We start from the raw sequence: 18,611 nt of genomic DNA on the forward strand, positions 1-18,611 counted from the left end.
AATATAAGAGCGTTTATATCTAAATTACTCAAGTATTTAAATGAATTTCATGATAAAAGTCCGTTTAGCACTAGCCTATATGTAACGGAAGGATGTAACGTTAAAAAAATGTGAATTAATAAAGTACTTTTTGCGTGGTGTACTTTTAAAATAAATTTCTGGAATTAATAGAAATTGGCATGTGAAACGTAAATCTTGTACATATAATACACAAAAAGTATAGGAATCTGTAAGAATCTAAGCTCTGTTAATGTAGCGATTATGTATAAGATGGCGCTACGAAAAAAATTAAATAAACGTCAAAAATTCAGGAGCGTAATGGCCCGTTTGAAACTTTCCTTAGGAAATTTCGGTACTTGACAAATATGAGTTTATTAGGGGTTCGGACAAATAATCCCCGGACAAAAAATCCCCACAAATTATCCCCGGACAAAAAATCCCCACAAATAATCCTCACAAATAATCCCCACAAATAATCCCCACAAAAAATCCCGGACAGATAATCCCCACAATTTTTTTTTGACAAAATATCCCCGCAAAAAATCCCGGACAAAAAATCCCCAAGAAATATTTTTGCCGAATAAAGTTGTCAAATGAATGCTTATAATCCAAGGATGGTACTAAAGATGAGAAATTTAGACTGTCTGTCCGTCGGTACGTCCGACCGCGAATGTAACTACTCCGTCAATATGCCAGGTAGATTGACAAATGGGGTGTCGAATGAACGGTTATAACCCAACGATGGTACTAAAGATGAGCAATTTGGTCCGTCGGTCTGCCTGACCGCGAATATAAGTCTTCCGTCACTGTACCAGGTAGAATGACAAATAAGGTGTCGAATGAAAGCTTATAACCAAGGATGGTACTAAGGTTGAGACATTTGACCAAGGCTGTCTGTCCGTCGGTCCGTCCGACCGCGAATGTAACTACTCCGTCAATATGCCAGGTAGATTGACAAATGGGGTGTCGAATGAACGGTTATAACCCAACGATGGTACTAAAGATGAGCAATTTGGTCCGTCTGTCTGCTTGACCGCGAATATAACTCCCCCGTCACTGTACCAGGTAGAATGACAAATGAGGTGTCGAATGCAAGCTTATAATCCAAAGATGGTACTAAAGATGAGAAATTAGACCAAGGCTGTCTGTCCATCGGTCCGTCCGACCGCGAATGTAACTACTCCGTCATTATGCCAGGTAGATTGACAAATGGGGTGTCGAATGAACGGTTATATTCCAACGATGGTACTAAAGATGAGCAATTTGGTCCGTCGGTCTGCCTGACCGCGAATATAAGTCTTCCGTCACTGTACCAGGTAGAATGACAAATAAGGTGTCGAATGAAAGCTTATAACCAAGGATGGTACTAAGGTTGAGAAATTTGACCAAGGCTGTCTGTCCATCGGTCCGTCCGACCGCGAATGTAACTACTCCGTCAATATGCCAGGTAGAATGACAAATGAGGTGTCGAATGAATGGTTATAATCCAACGATGGTACTAAAGATGAGAAATTTGATCCGTCGGTGTGCCTGACCGCGAATATAACTCCTCCGTCACTGTACCAGGTAGAATGACAAATGAGGTGTCAAATGAAAGCTTATAATCCAAGGATGGTACTAAAGATGAGAAATTAGACCAAGGCTGTCTGTCCATCGGTCCGTCCGACCGCGAATGTAACTACTCCGTCATTATGCCAGGCAGAATGACAGATGAGGTGACGAGTGTACAGTGAACGGTTATAATCCAACCATGGTACTAAAGATTCACGCACGCATTTCGTTTCCGAAAGTTGCACTTTCACGCACGACGTGCGGGAAAGTAAAATACCTTGTAATATTGCATTATAATATATTATAATACTTGCAATAAACTAATATTGAAAGTTTGTTTTTGACAACCTTGTCAAATAATTGATTTGTGTATTTTCACTTCTAAATAAAAATTGATATAACTCTATTTTTTGTGGCTTTTTCCAAACGTACGGCCCTAGAATATATATTAGGTTTGTTCGTAGAACGATCAGCAACCGTTGCCAACCGTCAGACGCAAGCGCGTTCGTAGTCTACGAACTCGAACTGTTAACTGCGCAGCGCTAACTGTTAACTGCGCATGCGTCTGATGGTTGGCAACGGTTGCTGATCGATTGGATCGTACTACGAACAAACCTATTATTCCTAACTCGTGCGGAAAGTGTGTTCCTCGCACTCGAATGCCTGCCCGAACTCCGCTATCGCGTCGTTCGGGTCAACGGCAGTCTCGTGCGTGAAATTATCACTTTCCGCACTAGTTAGGAAAATAACTATTTTATGATGTCGATATTTTCCAAGTTATGGGGGGAAATAGTGACAGTTGGAGGTTAGAGTTAGAGCATAACTATTGAATTGTCTCGTTAATTATGACTTTTACGACAAAAATGTAGGTACCTATAATACAAAAATAGAACTTAGTAGATAGAATTAACTTTTACATAATTTTGAATTTTGATCTCTTTCATTTTTTTACGAATATTTAAAATTGTTTCAAATATGATTTCCTACAATTATTTCTTTTTGACAATTTTTTTCGTGCGGTTGATATTTTCCGAGTTAGCGGGAATATATTAAAAAGGGGTGGGGGAGCATAATTATTGAATTGAATCTTGTTTCCGAGCTGCCCCAAATTTTATAATTCTAACCTTTAGGGGAGGTCAATAGTGGTGTAAATTTAAAATTGCGACTGAATTCCGCTGAAGGGTTAGCCGTCATATTGATTTTAAAGGAGAACCGTTGATGCTAAATACCTCCACCATTTTCAACTTTTTTGCTCTACTGCTCATTATTTATAATAGTTCCCAGGTAGCAAGACTGTTTAACGCGCTCTATCTGAATCTGCGTTCCATTAGTGTGCAGATCATGGACGTATAAATAAAGCGTCCATGGTGCAGATGGGTTATAGGTATAGATAGGGCTATTATAGCAATCGCCATTAAACCGGTTTTTGGTACGAAAATAGTGATTAGCAATTAAATTTAAACATGAATTGTAATTTCGATTACCAAATATCGAATTCCAATTGTGAGTTCTTTCAAAAATCGTGCATGCAGCACTCTGTTTTGAATAACCCTGTTCAAAACATCCTATTTGTGATGATAATTGCTTGTCCTGAAAACGATAATCTTGATTGTAATACAAAAAAACCTATTCATTTTTGTAATTTCAAAAGTATTTGGTCATCATCATCATCAATGGCGTTATAACTCTTCGAGACTCTGCCACATTTTTTATTATTTAAAATCAATACAGCTGCCCACGATGTGATATTTGATACCGTTCACGTTATCAACACCAGTAATAAAAATTTAATGTGTTTCTCGGTCGATGATCGAAATGCCACATCAGCGACTTGTTAATTATTGTGTTTTGACTGGAATAAGAATGTGAATTTTAACCGAATTTTTAACGTGCATACAAATTGCACATACAATTTTTGTTGTTTATGCTTATTTTTTATTATAATAAATATGTTGATTTTCACCCATTCGTGAGCAAAAATTTGGTTGTTTTGACTTCTGAGTAATACCAAAAAGTCAAAAATCGTTATAACTGAAAAAACTCGACAGATTTATGCTCGATAAACTCATAATACTCATAAAGCTAATAAAATATTTTTGATCTTTTCGTTTCACATGATTCACTGAGCGTTGGCTTATTTTTTAATATTTTTCCTTATTTTTTTTTAATTCATTGAATTATAGCGTTGATTGAGATATTAGAGGCCGTCCAATATATCAATCAACGATTATAGTGAATATGCTTATTTAATTTAAAAATAAAATAATTCTATCCTCTTCTTCTTGCTGTGCCTGTCCGTGACGAATGTTGGCGATCTCCATGGCATGGCAATCTTTATTTTATCTGCAGCAATGCAGGAAAGCTTCACATATGTTGAGTTGAACCAGGTTCTGAGGTTCTTTAACCAGGATGTTCTTCTTCTTCCTGGACCTCGCTTTCCAAATATTTTTCCTTGCAGAATGGCTTGTAGGAGGGCATATCTGGATTCATTTCGCATAATGTGCCCAAAGTATAACTTTTGAGATTTGATGGTCTCGGTTTTTCCCCATTCTTCTGTAAGGACCTCCTCATTTGTGACCCGATCAGTCAATGGGATTTTAAGAATTCTATTATAAGTTCAAAAAAATTCAAAAAAATATGCTTGAAATATTTATTTCAAACTCTAAGCTCACCCCACCTTAAGGATAGCTATGACACGAATTTGATAGGCAAGCCATGCAAGTCGTTTTTGTCTATGTATGAAATTTAATAAAAAAATGTCTCATCCGGAAAGCAGATGGGTGCAGGTCGACCTATATTCGGATCTTAGACTATAACGTATATATAGTTTCGTAGAGTTTTGCTATCAGCCGTTGATGATTTGCTGATGAACGCTACTCGTGTTATTTCTTTCCGTTCATGTTCACAAGAGCATGTGTTAACCAGTAATTGGACTTCGTAAGTCCTAGGTTTTCATCCAAAGTAATCGAAAGTAGAACTGGAAGTCGATATTTTAACTCTTCGTGTAACTTTGCGTCGATTCATATACGATTTTACTAATTTTGGATCATATTCATTTACATTCATACCATACTTTGAGTCACTTTAAAACAGATACTTGCGGTTGCAACTCTAAAACTGAAGTCCGATGTTAAATTACTCATCTTTAATACCATCCTTGTGTTATAATCTTTTATTCGAAACCTCATTATTTGTCATTATATCTGTATTAATACGGAGGAGTTGTATGTAGGAGGACAGACGGAAAGACACTCATGAAACCGGAAGTATATATTTGTTCTCGCCTTGCGAAGGCTCGTCGAATAATATATCACTTTTACTATTCCGGTGACTTTAAAACAGTATTTCCGGTCCCATTTGTAAAACCGGAAGTCCTTGGTCAAATTTCTCACCTTTAGTACCATCCTTGGATTATAAGCTTTCATTCGACACCTCATTTGTCATTCAACCTGGTATAGTGACGGAAGAGTTATATTCGCGGTCGGACGGACCGACGGACAGACAGCCTTGGTCAAATTGCTCATCTTTAGTACCATCCTTGGATTATAAGCTTTCATTCGACACCTTATTGGTCATTCTACCTGGTACAGTGACGGAGGAGTTATATTCGCGGTCAGGCAGACCGACGGACCAAATTGCTCAACTTTAGTACCATCGTTGGATTATAATCGTTCATTTGAAACCTCATTTGTCATTTTCCCTGGCATAATGACGGAGAAGTTACATTCGCGGTCGGACGGACAAATGGACCGACAGCCTTGGTCAAATTTTTCATCTTTAGTACCATCCTCGGTTATAAGCTTTCATTCGAAACCTTATTTGTCATTCTACCTGGTACAGTGACGGAGGAGTTATATTCGCGGTCAGGCAGACCGACGGACCAAATTGCTTATCTTTAGTACCATCGTTGGATTATAACCATTCATTCGACACCTCATTTGTCATTCTACCTGGCATAATGAAGGAGTAGTTACATTCGCGGTCGGACGGACAGATGGACAGACAGCCTTGGTCAAATTTATCAGCTTTAGTACCATCCTTGGATTATAGGCTTTCATTCGACACCTCATTCGCTATTCTACCTAGTACAGTGACGGAGGAGTTATATTCGCGGTCAGGCAGACCGACGGACCAAATTGCTCATCTTTAGTACCATCCTTGGTTATAAGCTTTCATTAAATGTTCTAAACATTAATTACATTTTCATTCTAAATTAGACAATTAGACAAATTTGAGTGATATAATTGTTCTTCCCTGGTATAATTTTATAATATTGGGACATGAGAAGTAGGTAACAAACTATGATGAACCAATATGCGAAATAGATTTTTCCAATACTTTTGGTTTAGATTTTACCACGAGATACGAGCACAGTATTTATCCGAGTAAAATTTTCAGCGAGAACCCGTCCTTAAACCTCCTAGAAAATGAAAAGTTCGCACCTCATATATAAAACGATTTCGAGTCATCTTAGCGAGACCGCACCTGCATACCTCTCTGTACTGAAACTAAACTATCAGCTGACTATAAAGTCTGGAGTCCGCGCTTCGCTTAGATATCTATTGCGTTATTTCTCCTATAGAGGCAGCATCTCTCGGGAAAGAATCTTTTCTCTCTGTTGCACTGCGACTTGGGGACCTCTCTTTCATACAACGGCCGGCCTTAAAAAGAACCGTATAACCTTACACAATAGACCCTTTTAAACGTAATTTATTTCTCTTTCTAATAAATGTACCATTACATATACCATCTACCTAGAAATGCGTAGAAAAAAGTTACAGAACAAGATATGCGAAATAATGAGAAAAATGGCCCAAAAATGCTGCGAGCGGCGAACTTTGAAAAATCCTATTTCGGAAACTATAAATGCTAGAAACTTTTACCAAACTTCATTTTAAAAAAGGAAGGATGGACGTTATTACCTATATCCCTGTGGAAAAAAGTTATGGGACCAAAAACAAAATTGCTTTCTCTCGCGTTTTTTTCTTGCCTTTCTTTTGAATATGTTTTGTAAAAAAATATTTTTGACTTTAAAATGTGATATTCCTATAGGAAATTTAACCTGGAATAATTTTCATGTAGACGTGTTTGTACCAAAAGTGCATAGAACTCACCCTAATTCACCTTGTGCCTAGGGACTAATTCACCCCTTTCTCAAAAACGCATACATTTAAATGGTAGCACTCCGCGGTTTTTTCAAATTTAGAGGTCCATTAACCATATGAGACAATAAAATCCCGTTAACGTTGTAGTTCCTTTTAGCTCTCTTATTTTGAACATAATCAATAGCCTATTTACCAACTTTGCCAATCTATTTAATAATGAAATTTTAAGTTTTTTCTAGAATAACATAACTCACCCAACAATTTAAATGATTTCGTAATATGAATAACATTTCAATACCAAAGATACAATAAATTTTGAAAATATAATTTTATAAATACAATAAATTAACTTAACTCTTTGTTGCAGCATTTTACTCCCAATTCAAACCAACCTCAAGGAAGCCAATTCTTAAACAACTCATTTGGAGGATTCCCACAACAGAACTTCTCGCCTTCATTCAACCCTTCACAACAGTTCCAAACGTCCAACCCGATGGGCCAACAAAATACCCCAAATCCATTTTTTAATAATCAAAACTTACCTCAACAGTTCAGCAATTTGAATGTGAGGTCATCTCCACACTCGCAAGCGCCAATGGGAAACTTATGGACTAACTGAGGAAGCAACCAAAAGTGTCTAGGTGTAGTAAATAAAAATTTAACCTGGAGTTAGCTATAAAGGGATATGACCCCAACTCAGACTGCTCAGTCACTAAAATATATTTTAAATAGAGAGTGGTATATATTAAATTTGAATTTGATAGTATCACTTAACATTTTTCAGTTGTTGAAAAACGTTAAATGATACTTTTAAATAGTTTTTCATTCTGATCATTAGCAATATTAAACCTGGTTGATCAGAAACACGCATTTAAGAAGTATATCAAGCCTATTGGTGTCGCGGGTGTGTTCACCAGGTTTGATGTTTGCTATAACTATTCCTTATATAAAAGGATTCGTTAGGTTTTCGTAATAATTCTATTTTCATGTTCTAGTAAAGTATTTAAAGATCGTGTAACATACATCAAAAGACTTTATGAAAGTATCTATTTTAAAAATTATTTAATGTATGCCAGACAGACATATTTCAGACAATGTTTGGTGAATATTACTATTTACTTTTTTCAAAGTGGAACTGTTTGGATACATGTTTTTTCCAAAAAAGTCCAAATCATTGAGAAACATGTATGGGTATTCATTGTTTCTATGGGCCGTTTGTAAACTTCACTACTTCAACGAATTAATTAGGAAAGCTTCCATTTGAAACAAAAAAGATTGGCATGGTTTGAGAACCATTTTTTTTATTTTTTATTATATTATATTTTATTTAGTTAATTTGAGAAGCTTACATCGAGTTTGTGAATGACCAATAAAAACTGAATACTAAATTTTACAATCTTTCCATTTGTTAAAAACGTATTAATAATTACCGATTTAGATACCGTATTTCAAGTAGAAGTAATATTCACCTGTTATATGTTTTTTATATGATTATTTCTTTTTATAGTAATCTCTAGGTTAAATCATATTTATTACCGGTTGCGTGGGGTGAATAAATCATTTAAAGTATGGTGATGTTAACGGTAGGCTTAGACGGAATAAGTACCCAACTCTAAATTTAGCAAAAAAATATTCTTATAAGCGTCCAGTAAGATGATACCAAGACAAGGAGCTGGCGCTTATGTATGGCTGGGGTGGCTAGTTTTCGGGCTACAGGGTGCTAAAATTAGTCAAAAAGGAAGAAATACCGATGAAAAAATTGTAGTTTTGATTTTAAACCCTGAATGTAAGCTCAAAAATTTAGCTTTGACTGATGCTATCCATTCCCCTTCCTAGTACAAATGTTGTAAATACTGTTTTTTATGAATGTCATTAAAATGATACAGGGAAATTAGAAATATTTATGAATATCAAAACTAGAACCACTTCCATTTGGAATTATGTTCATTATTCTCCAAGGTTAGTAGTATTATAGAAAATACTACGTCATCGATTGTTTTTGTTACTAGCTATGCTTCACAAGCCCAAATCATAGATTATTTTGAAACTGATATGTAGTACAAATGATTGACATTTAATTCCGTCGTGAACTATTGCAACCACAGAAAACTTAAAAAATTATGCGAAGGCATTGTCTTGTTTTAAGTATTTATGCAACTTAAAAACCATACATTTTTATATACAGGGTGTCCCCGAAAATAGTGCGTTCCTTTAAGGTATGGATATAATACACAATGTAGAACAAAAAGTCCTATAACATTTTTTTCTAAAGTTAACCGTTTCCAAAAAAAAAAATTACATTGTTCGCCATAATAAGCAAACTTTTATTTTCATAAAATTAACTAATTTGGCATCACTGTACAAGAACTGTTTATGATTTAGTTTATTGACACCACAAATGTAGGTCAGACAGGTGCACCTGCAAAATAATTGTACCACCCCATGCTTGAAAATCCAACAAAACAAGAATTTGTTTGTTTGTTTAGGATGAAGACAGGGTTTAATGTAAATACTTATGGCTAAAATGCTGCAAATATTTTTGAATTGTGATTGTCTATGTTTAGATTTTTGTATACATAGTTGTCAGATTTCAATTTGCATACCAAAATGTATTTTGGTTTTTTAGCAAAACGGTTGCATTTAGAAAAAATGTTTTTTTTTTGCTTTATATGGTGCCTTCTACCTATACCTTTAAGGAACACACTATTTTCGGGGACACCCTGTAGTACTTAGGCAAGATTGTGTAAACCAATTTATTGCTTGTAACTTGAAGGTACTATTATTTGTATAACTATTTCTGGAATGACTGGTTCTTTTAAACCATTCGGTAGATCTGTTCGCCAACTCTCGAGTTTCTTGTTTTTTAGGCTCAGTAGTAGATGTAGTCGTTGATTTAAATGGTTTGTAACTTATGATCTTTAATACTCAAAACAAGGTTGAGTAATTCAAGTTATTTCTTAAAGAAAGCATGTGCTCTTACTTGCATAACATTTTCTGCAGTGAGTAGTTCTAATGAATCATTCAGCAGGTATTCTCAATTAACTCTTGAGTTAGTCTTGGTCAATTTATTGCCTACAAAGCATGAGTGCTCAATTCAATAGGTCTTTAGCCCACATTTCGAGTTTTTAATTTTGTTGGGTTCAGAGTGGCTGTAGATGATTGGCACACTATAACCGTCCACGATCTACTAATACTTAAAACTAGGTTGAATAAATCAATTTGTTGCGTAAATACAGCATGTGCTCCTACTTGAATACCGTTTTCTGCAGTGAGTAGTTCTAATGAATCATTCAGCAGGTATTCTCAATTAACTCTTGAGTTAGTCTTGGTCAATTTATTGCCTACAAAGCATGAGTGCTCAATTCAATAGGTCTTTAGCCCACATTTCGAGTTTTTAATTTTGTTGGGTTCAGAGTGGCTGTAGGTGATTGGCACACTTTATAATCGTCCACGATCTACTAATACTTAAAACTAGGTTGAATAAATCACTTTGTTGCGTAAATACAGCATGTGCTCCTACTTGCATACCGTTTTCTGCAGTGAGTAGTTCTAATGAATCATTCAGCACGTATTCTCAACCAACTCTTGAGTTAGTCTTGGTCAATTTATTGCCTACAAAGCATGAGTGCTCAATTCAATAGGTCTTTAGCCCACATTTCGAGTTTTTAATTTTGTTGGGTTCAGAGTGGCTGTAGGTGATTGGCACACTTTATAATCGTCCACGATCTACTAATACTTAAAACTAGGTTGAATAAATCAATTTGTTGCGTAAATACAGCATGTGCTCCTACTTGCATACCGTTTTCTGCAGTGAGTAGTTCTAATGAATCATTCAGCACGTATTCTCAACCAACTCTTGAGTTAGTCTTGGTCAATTTATTGCCTACAAAGCATGAGTGCTCATTTCAATAGGTCTTTGGCCCATATTTCGAGTTTTTAATTTTGTTGGGTTCAGAGTGGCTGTAGATGATTGGCACACTATAACCGTCCACGATCTACTAATACTTAAAACTAGGTTGAATAAATCAATTTGTTGCGTAAATACAGCATGTGCTCCTACTTGCATACCGTTTTCTGCAGTGAGTAGTTCTAATGAATCATTCAGCACGTATTCTCAACCAACTCTTGAGTTAGTCTTGGTCAATTTATTGCCTACAAAGCATGAGTGCTCATTTCAATAGGTCTTTGGCCCACATTTCGAGTTTTTAATTTTGTTGGGTTCAGAGTGGCTGTAGATGATTGGCACACTATAACCGTCCACGATCTACTAATACTTAAAACTAGGTTGAATAAATCAATTTGTTGCGTAAATACAGCATGTGCTCCTACTTGAATACCGTTTTCTGCAGTGAGTAGTTCTAATGAATCATTCAGCAGGTATTCTCAATTAACTCTTGAGTTAGTCTTGGTCAATTTATTGCCTACAAAGCATGAGTGCTCAATTCAATAGGTCTTTAGCCCACATTTCGAGTTTTTAATTTTGTTGGGTTCAGAGTGGCTGTAGGTGATTGGCACACTTTATAATCGTCCACGATCTACTAATACTTAAAACTAGGTTGAATAAATCAATTTGTTGCGTAAATACAGCATGTGCTCCTACTTGCATACCGTTTTCTGCAGTGAGTAGTTCTAATGAATCATTCAGCACGTATTCTCAACCAACTCTTGAGTTAGTCTTGGTCAATTTATTGCCTACAAAGCATGAGTGCTCATTTCAATAGGTCTTTGGCCCATATTTCGAGTTTTTAATTTTGTTGGGTTCAGAGTGGCTGTAGGTGATTGGCACACTTTCTAATCGTCCACGATCTACTAATACTTAAAACTAGGTTGAATAAATCAATTTGTTGCGTAAAGACAGCATGTGCTTCTACTTGCATACAGTTTTCTGCAGTGAGTAGTTCTAATAAATCATTCAGCATATCTTCTCAACCAACTCTTGAATTTTTCCTCTTTAGTTTATAAGTTGATGTAGTAGTTGATTGGGAGTTTTTAGTCTTCTATGAGACGAGAAATCAAAATCAAAACAATATTTTTTAGATCAATTTGTTGCCTACGACGCATATATGCTGATATTTGTATAACCTTATCTGCAGTGAGTAGTTTTAATGAATGATTCAGTAGATCTTTTGGCCTACATTTCGAGTTATTTATTTCTTGACTTTCTGAGTGGGTGTAGGTGATTGGTACACTTCTAAATTAGTCTACGATCTTGTAGTACTCAAAACAAGGTTGAGTAAGTCAAGTTTGTTGCGCAAGGAATGCCTGTGCTCGTACTTGCATAACATTTTCTGCGGTGAGTAGTTCGAATTAATCATTCAATAGATGTTCGCCAACTCTTGATTTTTTTTTATCTTTTACAAGTGGATGCAGTTCTTGATTTGCGTGGCTTCTAACCTACGATCTTCTAATACGGAAACAAGGTTGTGTAAGATAATTTTTTGCCTAAAGACCGCATGTTCTCTTACTTGCATAACGTAGTATGCAGTGAATAGTTCTAATGAATCATTCAGCATGTCTTCTTAACCAACTCTTGAATTTTTCCTTTTTAGTTTATAAGTTGATGTACTAGTTTATTGGAGTTTTTTAGTCTTCTATGAGATGAGAAAATAAAATCAAAACAATATTTGTTAGGTCAATTTGTTGCCTACGAAGCATATATGCTGATATTTACATGACCTTAACTGCAGTGAGTAGTTCTAATGAATAATTCAATAGATATTTTGGCCTATATTTCCAGTTTTTTATTTTTCGAGTTCAGGAGTAGGTGTAGGTGATCGGCATACTTTTATTCGTCTACGATCTTCTAAAGTGTCACTTATAAGTGTTTAAATTGTGACAATTTTGTAAAAATGGATAAAACATTCAAAAGTCATGATAATTCTAATATAAAACGAAGTCCCGCCAGAAGAGTCCCATCGGATATTTTTCGCAATCCTTTCTTGAATGTTATGATAGATTTTCGTAGGTCCGATAAACAAAATTTAACAGTAACTGAATTAGTGAGAAGAGGAACCCAAATTTGGAGACAGATGAGCGAAAAAGATTTTTTAGTCTTCTACAAGACCAGAAATCAAAATCAAAACAAGATTGTGTAGGTCAATTTGTTGAAAATGCATGCGTGCTCCTATTTGCATGACCTTATCTGCAGTGAGTAGTTTTAATGAACGATTCAGTAGATGTTTTGGCCTACATTTCGAGTTTTTCATTTTTTAAGTTCAGTAATGGATGTAGATGAATGGTATACTTTTTAATCTTCTACGATCTTCTAATACTGAAAACAATATTGAGTAAGACAATTTGTTGCGTAAAAATCGCATGTGTTCCCACTTCCATAACGTTTCTAATTAATCATTCAGTAGTATAATCTTCGAGTATATTACGCAATCGTTGATTTCCATGGTTTCATGTAATCTACGATGTTCTAATAATGACAACAAGACAATTAAGTAAGACAATTTGGTACGTAAAAGAAGTTGTCTGCAGAACGTGTAATAGTTGATTGGAATGTTTTTTAGTCCTCTATAAGACCAGCAATCAAAATCAAAACAAGATTGTGTACAATTTTTTTGCCTACAAAGCACGTGTGTTCATATTTGCATAACCTTGTCTGCAGTGAGTAGTTCTGATGAATGATTCAGTAGATCTTTTGGCCTACATTTCAAGTTTTTTTTATTTCAGGAGTGGGTGTAAATGATTGGCACACCTTTTAATCTTCTAATACTCAAAAAAATGTTGAGTAAGTCAATTTTTTGGCGAAAGAGCATGTTCCCATGTTTGCATAACTTTTCTGTGGTCAGTAGTTCTAATTAATTACTCAGTAGGTCCACTGACTAATTAAGTTTTTTCATCTTTTGGTTTCAACAATGGATGTATTAGCTAATTGGCATGATTTCTAGTCTTATATGTTTTGTATTTTAATTTGTGATAATGTCTTCATGAGTAAAAATCATGAATTAGTATCAGATTGACACCAGAGAGTCCATTTAATCTTATAAAACAACCTCTGAGCCATAATCAAGATTGGCACAATTGAGGTAGTTTAATGGAAATCTAATATTTACTAAACATTAAAATATATTTTGTTTAACATTAATTTTTAAAATTTACCTTCTACCTTAATATCCAAAAAAAATAAATTTAGGTTCTTAGGCCAAAAACTATTAAAAATAGCAAAACCATGATTACAGCAAATACAAAAATCTTTAAAAAGAATCAATTGTGTTCTATTTAGACTTAATTACACTGATTTTCTGTTTGATTGTTTTGGTTTATGAATTTTAGTTTTTCGTAGTTATTACGGGCATCTAAAACTACTGAATGTTTTAACATGAATTTATTTAAGTATATATTTATTTTATTTATAACAACCAAACCGTATTTCAAGTAAAAATTGTACTAATGTAATAATTTTTATTTATTTTAATGCAGTATGTTCGTTTCTTTTAAGAACAAACCTAAAATTGATTATATCTAGGCTTTAATTATTTTTACTTAAACTTACTCCTTTTTTTGGCAATTTTTTCAAAACTTTTTGTGAATGTTATGTTGAAGTAAGGTTAAGTACATAAATTTTGATAGAATTTGTCCGGTTTTAAGCAATATAGTCGTAATTTTGTTGTTTTAAGCTTTTTACAACCTAATACCACTAATACAACTCTTTTTTAGACCCAACTTATTTTTCATTTTTTTTTAGTTACTTTAACTTAATGTTAAGTCAATTTAGTACGCGACTTTTTTTTCTATCGACACAAGTTTTAAGGTGATGCAGTAGCGATCAACAGGTAGCCAAAAGGCGTTCCAAGATTGCGGCTGTAATTTTGAATATTTTTTCGAGATATTTGGCACACGTATTCGTAATATAATAAAGAATTACAGAGCCCAATTTGAAAAATATATTAATATGTGGAAATTACTCTGTAATTAAATACAATATTAAAAAACGAGCCTCTACCGCCATTAAGAAAAACAAAAAAATACACTTTCTTCAAATAAACTTTTTTATCCGATGACTAGATTTTGGAACTACTAATGAAATAAAAATTTTTAGTAGTTCCAAAATGACACAAAATCTAGGCATCGGATAAAAAAATTTATTTGAAGAAAGTGTATTTTTTTGTTCTTCTTAATGGCGGTACAGGCTCGTTTTTTTAATATTGTATTTAATTACAGAGTAATTTCCACATATTATTATATTTTTCAAATTGGGTTCTGTACCGCCATTCTTTATTATATTACGAATAAGTGTGCCAAAAATCTCGAAAAAATATTGCAGCCGAAATCTTGGAACGCGTTTTCGCTACCTGTTGATCGCTACTGTTTCCTCTTAACCTATTAGAATATATTGGTAGATAGTTGTATAGTTAATTTGTTTGTGTATTTATGAGTCATGTAAATAAAATATCTACAAGTATACTACAAATAGGTTTGAAATCGAATAGAGAATTTTGTATCATGTTGAACTAATTTTTCAAGATTTTTCACGTTCAAGTAGGCTTTACGGTAGCTGCGTTACATATGTTGTTGTGATCAAAAGTGACGCCTCTGATTTCTTCTGTCGAAATATTAATATGTCAAATAAACAAAAATACGATTGATTTAGAGAGCAATGGATCCACCTACTAGCGTCCAAAAATGATTTACATTTACCTTAATTTTGTCGATAAAGTTTATTAATAGGTACCGGCTCCAATACTAATTAATCTATTGAGTGCTAGCAACGCGTCTCCCGCGTTTTGACAAACTTTGTTTAGGTACCAGCAACGCGGCTGCCGAGTAGTTCATTTGATTCATTTATGTGTCTAATATTCCGCTGGCATATGAAGATTAACATATTGTGGATGGAAGTCAAAAGGTTCAGAGTACCATACTCTTTAATAATGGAAGTTACAAACACTAAAAATGTGAATATGATTTTAAAACATTAAAATACATCTTACAATTATTAATTACTAATAAAAAGAAAAAAAAAATGATATATTGCTGGTTGGTTTACATTTTAGTTTTTTTAAATATATATTGCATATTAATTACATGGACTTTTTCCCCTGTTTGGAATGGACATGTCAAGTTCTTTTCCTGTACAGGGTTTTTTTAAACACATATCTTTTGACAAGTTATTACTCTGTTTTGTGTTACTCTTGGAAACTATGTAATTAAAGCTACAAATTGGTATTAAAAACGACAAATGTCAAAAATTGGACTTATCAAGTACTTTCCCTGTGGTCTTCATATCTTTTGACAGTTGACATAAGAGCCACCATTTTGGTCTTAAGTAGCTATCCGTAAAGCCGTAAAGTATATTTAATAACCATGTAATTGAATTATGTCAGTGACATTAACAATTAAAACTCATGCCAACTTATGCAAATTTAACTTATTTGGTTACTAGCTTTATGAAAATTATACATTGTGATATATAGACAAAATATGTAATTTCTTTGAAAATAATTTCACGTCGTTTTGTTACATTTTTATTGATCTTACCTTTTCCGCGTTTTTGACTTCTTTTGACAGTTTACTTAAGGGCCGCCATTTTGGTCTTGAGTAGCTATTCGTAAAGCTAAATCAGTGATGAGTTCACTAAGAACCGACAAAAAGACGCAAAAATAATACGTTAAAAAATAAAAAGAGATTAAACTACAGTCCGTCTCACCTTGACCTTACAGTATCAGGAACATAGGCAAAGCAGTCCTTATGAGAGTTTTTAGCGCGGTGATGCCGATTTTATCAAAAAGAATTTGTAATCGAACATTAGAGAGATTAAATTAAAACTGTTTTAGAAAGGCAATCTACAATTTTAGGATTCATATACTTAATAACTATAGTATATCAAATAAACTTAAACGCATATGAATCCTAAAATTGTAGATTGCCTTTCTAAATCAGTTTTAATTTAATCTCTACTGTTCGATTACAAATTCTTTTTGATAAAATTGGCATGACCGGGCTAACAACTCTCACAAGGACTGCATTGTCTATGTTCCTTATACTATAAAGTCAAGGTGGGACGGAGTATAGTAGAAGTGAAAAATTATCAATAGAAACCTATAAAAATTTACATTATATTGATAGATTCCCACCTTTAGACATATCGAAGGATTATGTCAACTAAAACTGTCACTGTCACAGTGGTAGTTGCCAAACTCGTTCGATACCTACGTCGAAAGGTGGGAAACTATCAATATAATGTACATTTACCACCTCTACTAGTTTCGTCTCTTTTTATTCCACACCATATTATGTTTTATGTTATTTTGCCGGTTATTAGCGCACTCATCACTGTATTTATAACCATGTAATGGGATTATATCAGAGAAATTAAAAATTAAAACTCATGCCAATTGTATGGCTTTATGAAAAGCTTTGTAAGCTTACAGTGGCTATTGTAAGCTTTATGAAAATTGTATTTTAAGTACTATAGGAGTATAGTTCTTACTTTCACTCATAGTCAATGTAGTAAGATCCGTAAAGGTTGTCTATAAAAGAATCATCATAAGAACCAGTTTTTACAGCACACAAAAATAAATGCATTTTTAATTTTCTTTTGGTTCACTCTGTAGTTAGAGAACGTAATTTTTCATTGGGGTTTTTGGTTGTGGTACGCCGTTTCCGTTGTAAAAGAAGGAAGTCTACTATCGTTAACATCCCTTTTTTTCAGGGTAGAGATTCTATATCTATTTTTAAACACCCTCTGGGATTCGTCCGATGATTGTAAATTTAATAAAATTGCGATTTTAATTGTTTGTCTTTTAATATGTAAGTTCAGAAACGAAGCATGATGACAGTTTTTACTGATATTAAACATGTGTAGTAAATTATTTATTGTTAGTTATTTATTGGTTTTGACAAAGGATACTCCACATACGGAACTTAATTTTTCAGGAAATGCAACCCTCTAATGTATTTCACCTGCATATTCAATAAAGAGATATAATTTTTACAAATTTGAATGTATTAGTTTCTGGGAGACCATGATTTATTATTAGGAAAGCACAGATAGCCCGATCAAAGAACAATCTGACCCAAAAAAAATAAATGAAGGATGAAAATTTGGAAATAAGTAGTTGAAATTGTCTATTATTATGTAAGAAAAAGTTTACAATTTTACATCCCCCTTCTACTGGGGTGAAAAATATACATTCAAAATAAGTCCGGAATTGGATAAAATTACTAATTCTAAACAACTTTTGTTCTATAAAATTTTTTCACTAAGTCAATACTTTTCGAGTTATTTGCGAGTGAATATGTTCATTTTTAACAAGAAAAAACATGTTCTTGGACGGTTTTTCGCAAATACCTCAAAAAGTCAGTATTTTATCGAAAAAAATATTCTTAGCAAAAATATAGCTTATAAAAAGCCGTTCAAGCCAATTTAACTAAATCCTTTTCAAAAATAAGCACTTTAAACTGATGAAACTTACAGATCATATAAAGAATACATAATCAAAGTAACTTGTGAAGCGATAATGATTAAATTTATTTAGGGTGCTAGTTGGGGGGTGATTTTCGTGATTCTTTTTACCAAAAAATGAGAGGTACCAACAATATTTTGAGCGTAATTAACTTACTTTTAATGTTAGACCTCTTTTGAAAAACAAAAATAAACCTTTTTTTAAACACTTTAAAAAAGTTTTAATGAATTTTCCCCGAAAAGTGCTCCGTTTTTTGGTTATTTCACGTTGAAATATTCGATTAGGAATTTGACGAAGAAGAACCTCCTTTTCATTAGCTACAACTCTGCTTCTACTGAGTATAGAGTCTTCATCCATACACCTTTTTTTTTTTCATGTTTTTATTAGCTATATGTATGCTAAGAATATTTTTTTCGCTAAAATACTTACTTTTTGAGTTATCTGTGAAAAACCGCCCAAAAACATGTTTTATTTTTATTAAAAATGAACATATTTATTCACTCGCAAATAACTCAAAAAGTATTGACTTAGTGAAAAAACTCTT

At 33.7% G+C, this 18,611-nt stretch overlaps 1 protein-coding gene across 18 annotated transcripts in view; it reads left to right on the top strand.

The window, feature by feature from the left end:
* LOC126887162 (stromal membrane-associated protein 1-like) overlaps positions 1-17,473 on the top strand; it is a 58,259-nt gene extending 40,786 nt beyond the window's left edge. Inside the window, exons 6-9 of one of the 18 annotated variants that reach the window (XM_050654540.1) lie at positions 7,024-10,131; positions 10,672-10,837; positions 11,107-11,160; positions 11,432-17,473. In XM_050654540.1, the coding sequence (XP_050510497.1) occupies positions 7,024-7,275 (252 nt within the window). In that variant the 3' untranslated portion in view covers positions 7,276-10,131; positions 10,672-10,837; positions 11,107-11,160; positions 11,432-17,473. Of the gene's footprint in view, positions 1-7,023; positions 10,132-10,297 lie in introns of all 18 variants that reach the window. The other 17 variants (XM_050654532.1, XM_050654536.1, XM_050654534.1 and 14 more) reach the window with 17 other exon arrangements.
* The last annotated feature ends 1,138 nt before the right edge of the window (positions 17,474-18,611 follow it).

Source organism: Diabrotica virgifera, chromosome 6 (genome assembly GCF_917563875.1).
Source record: "Diabrotica virgifera virgifera chromosome 6, PGI_DIABVI_V3a".
NCBI lineage: Eukaryota > Metazoa > Arthropoda > Insecta > Coleoptera > Chrysomelidae > Diabrotica > Diabrotica virgifera.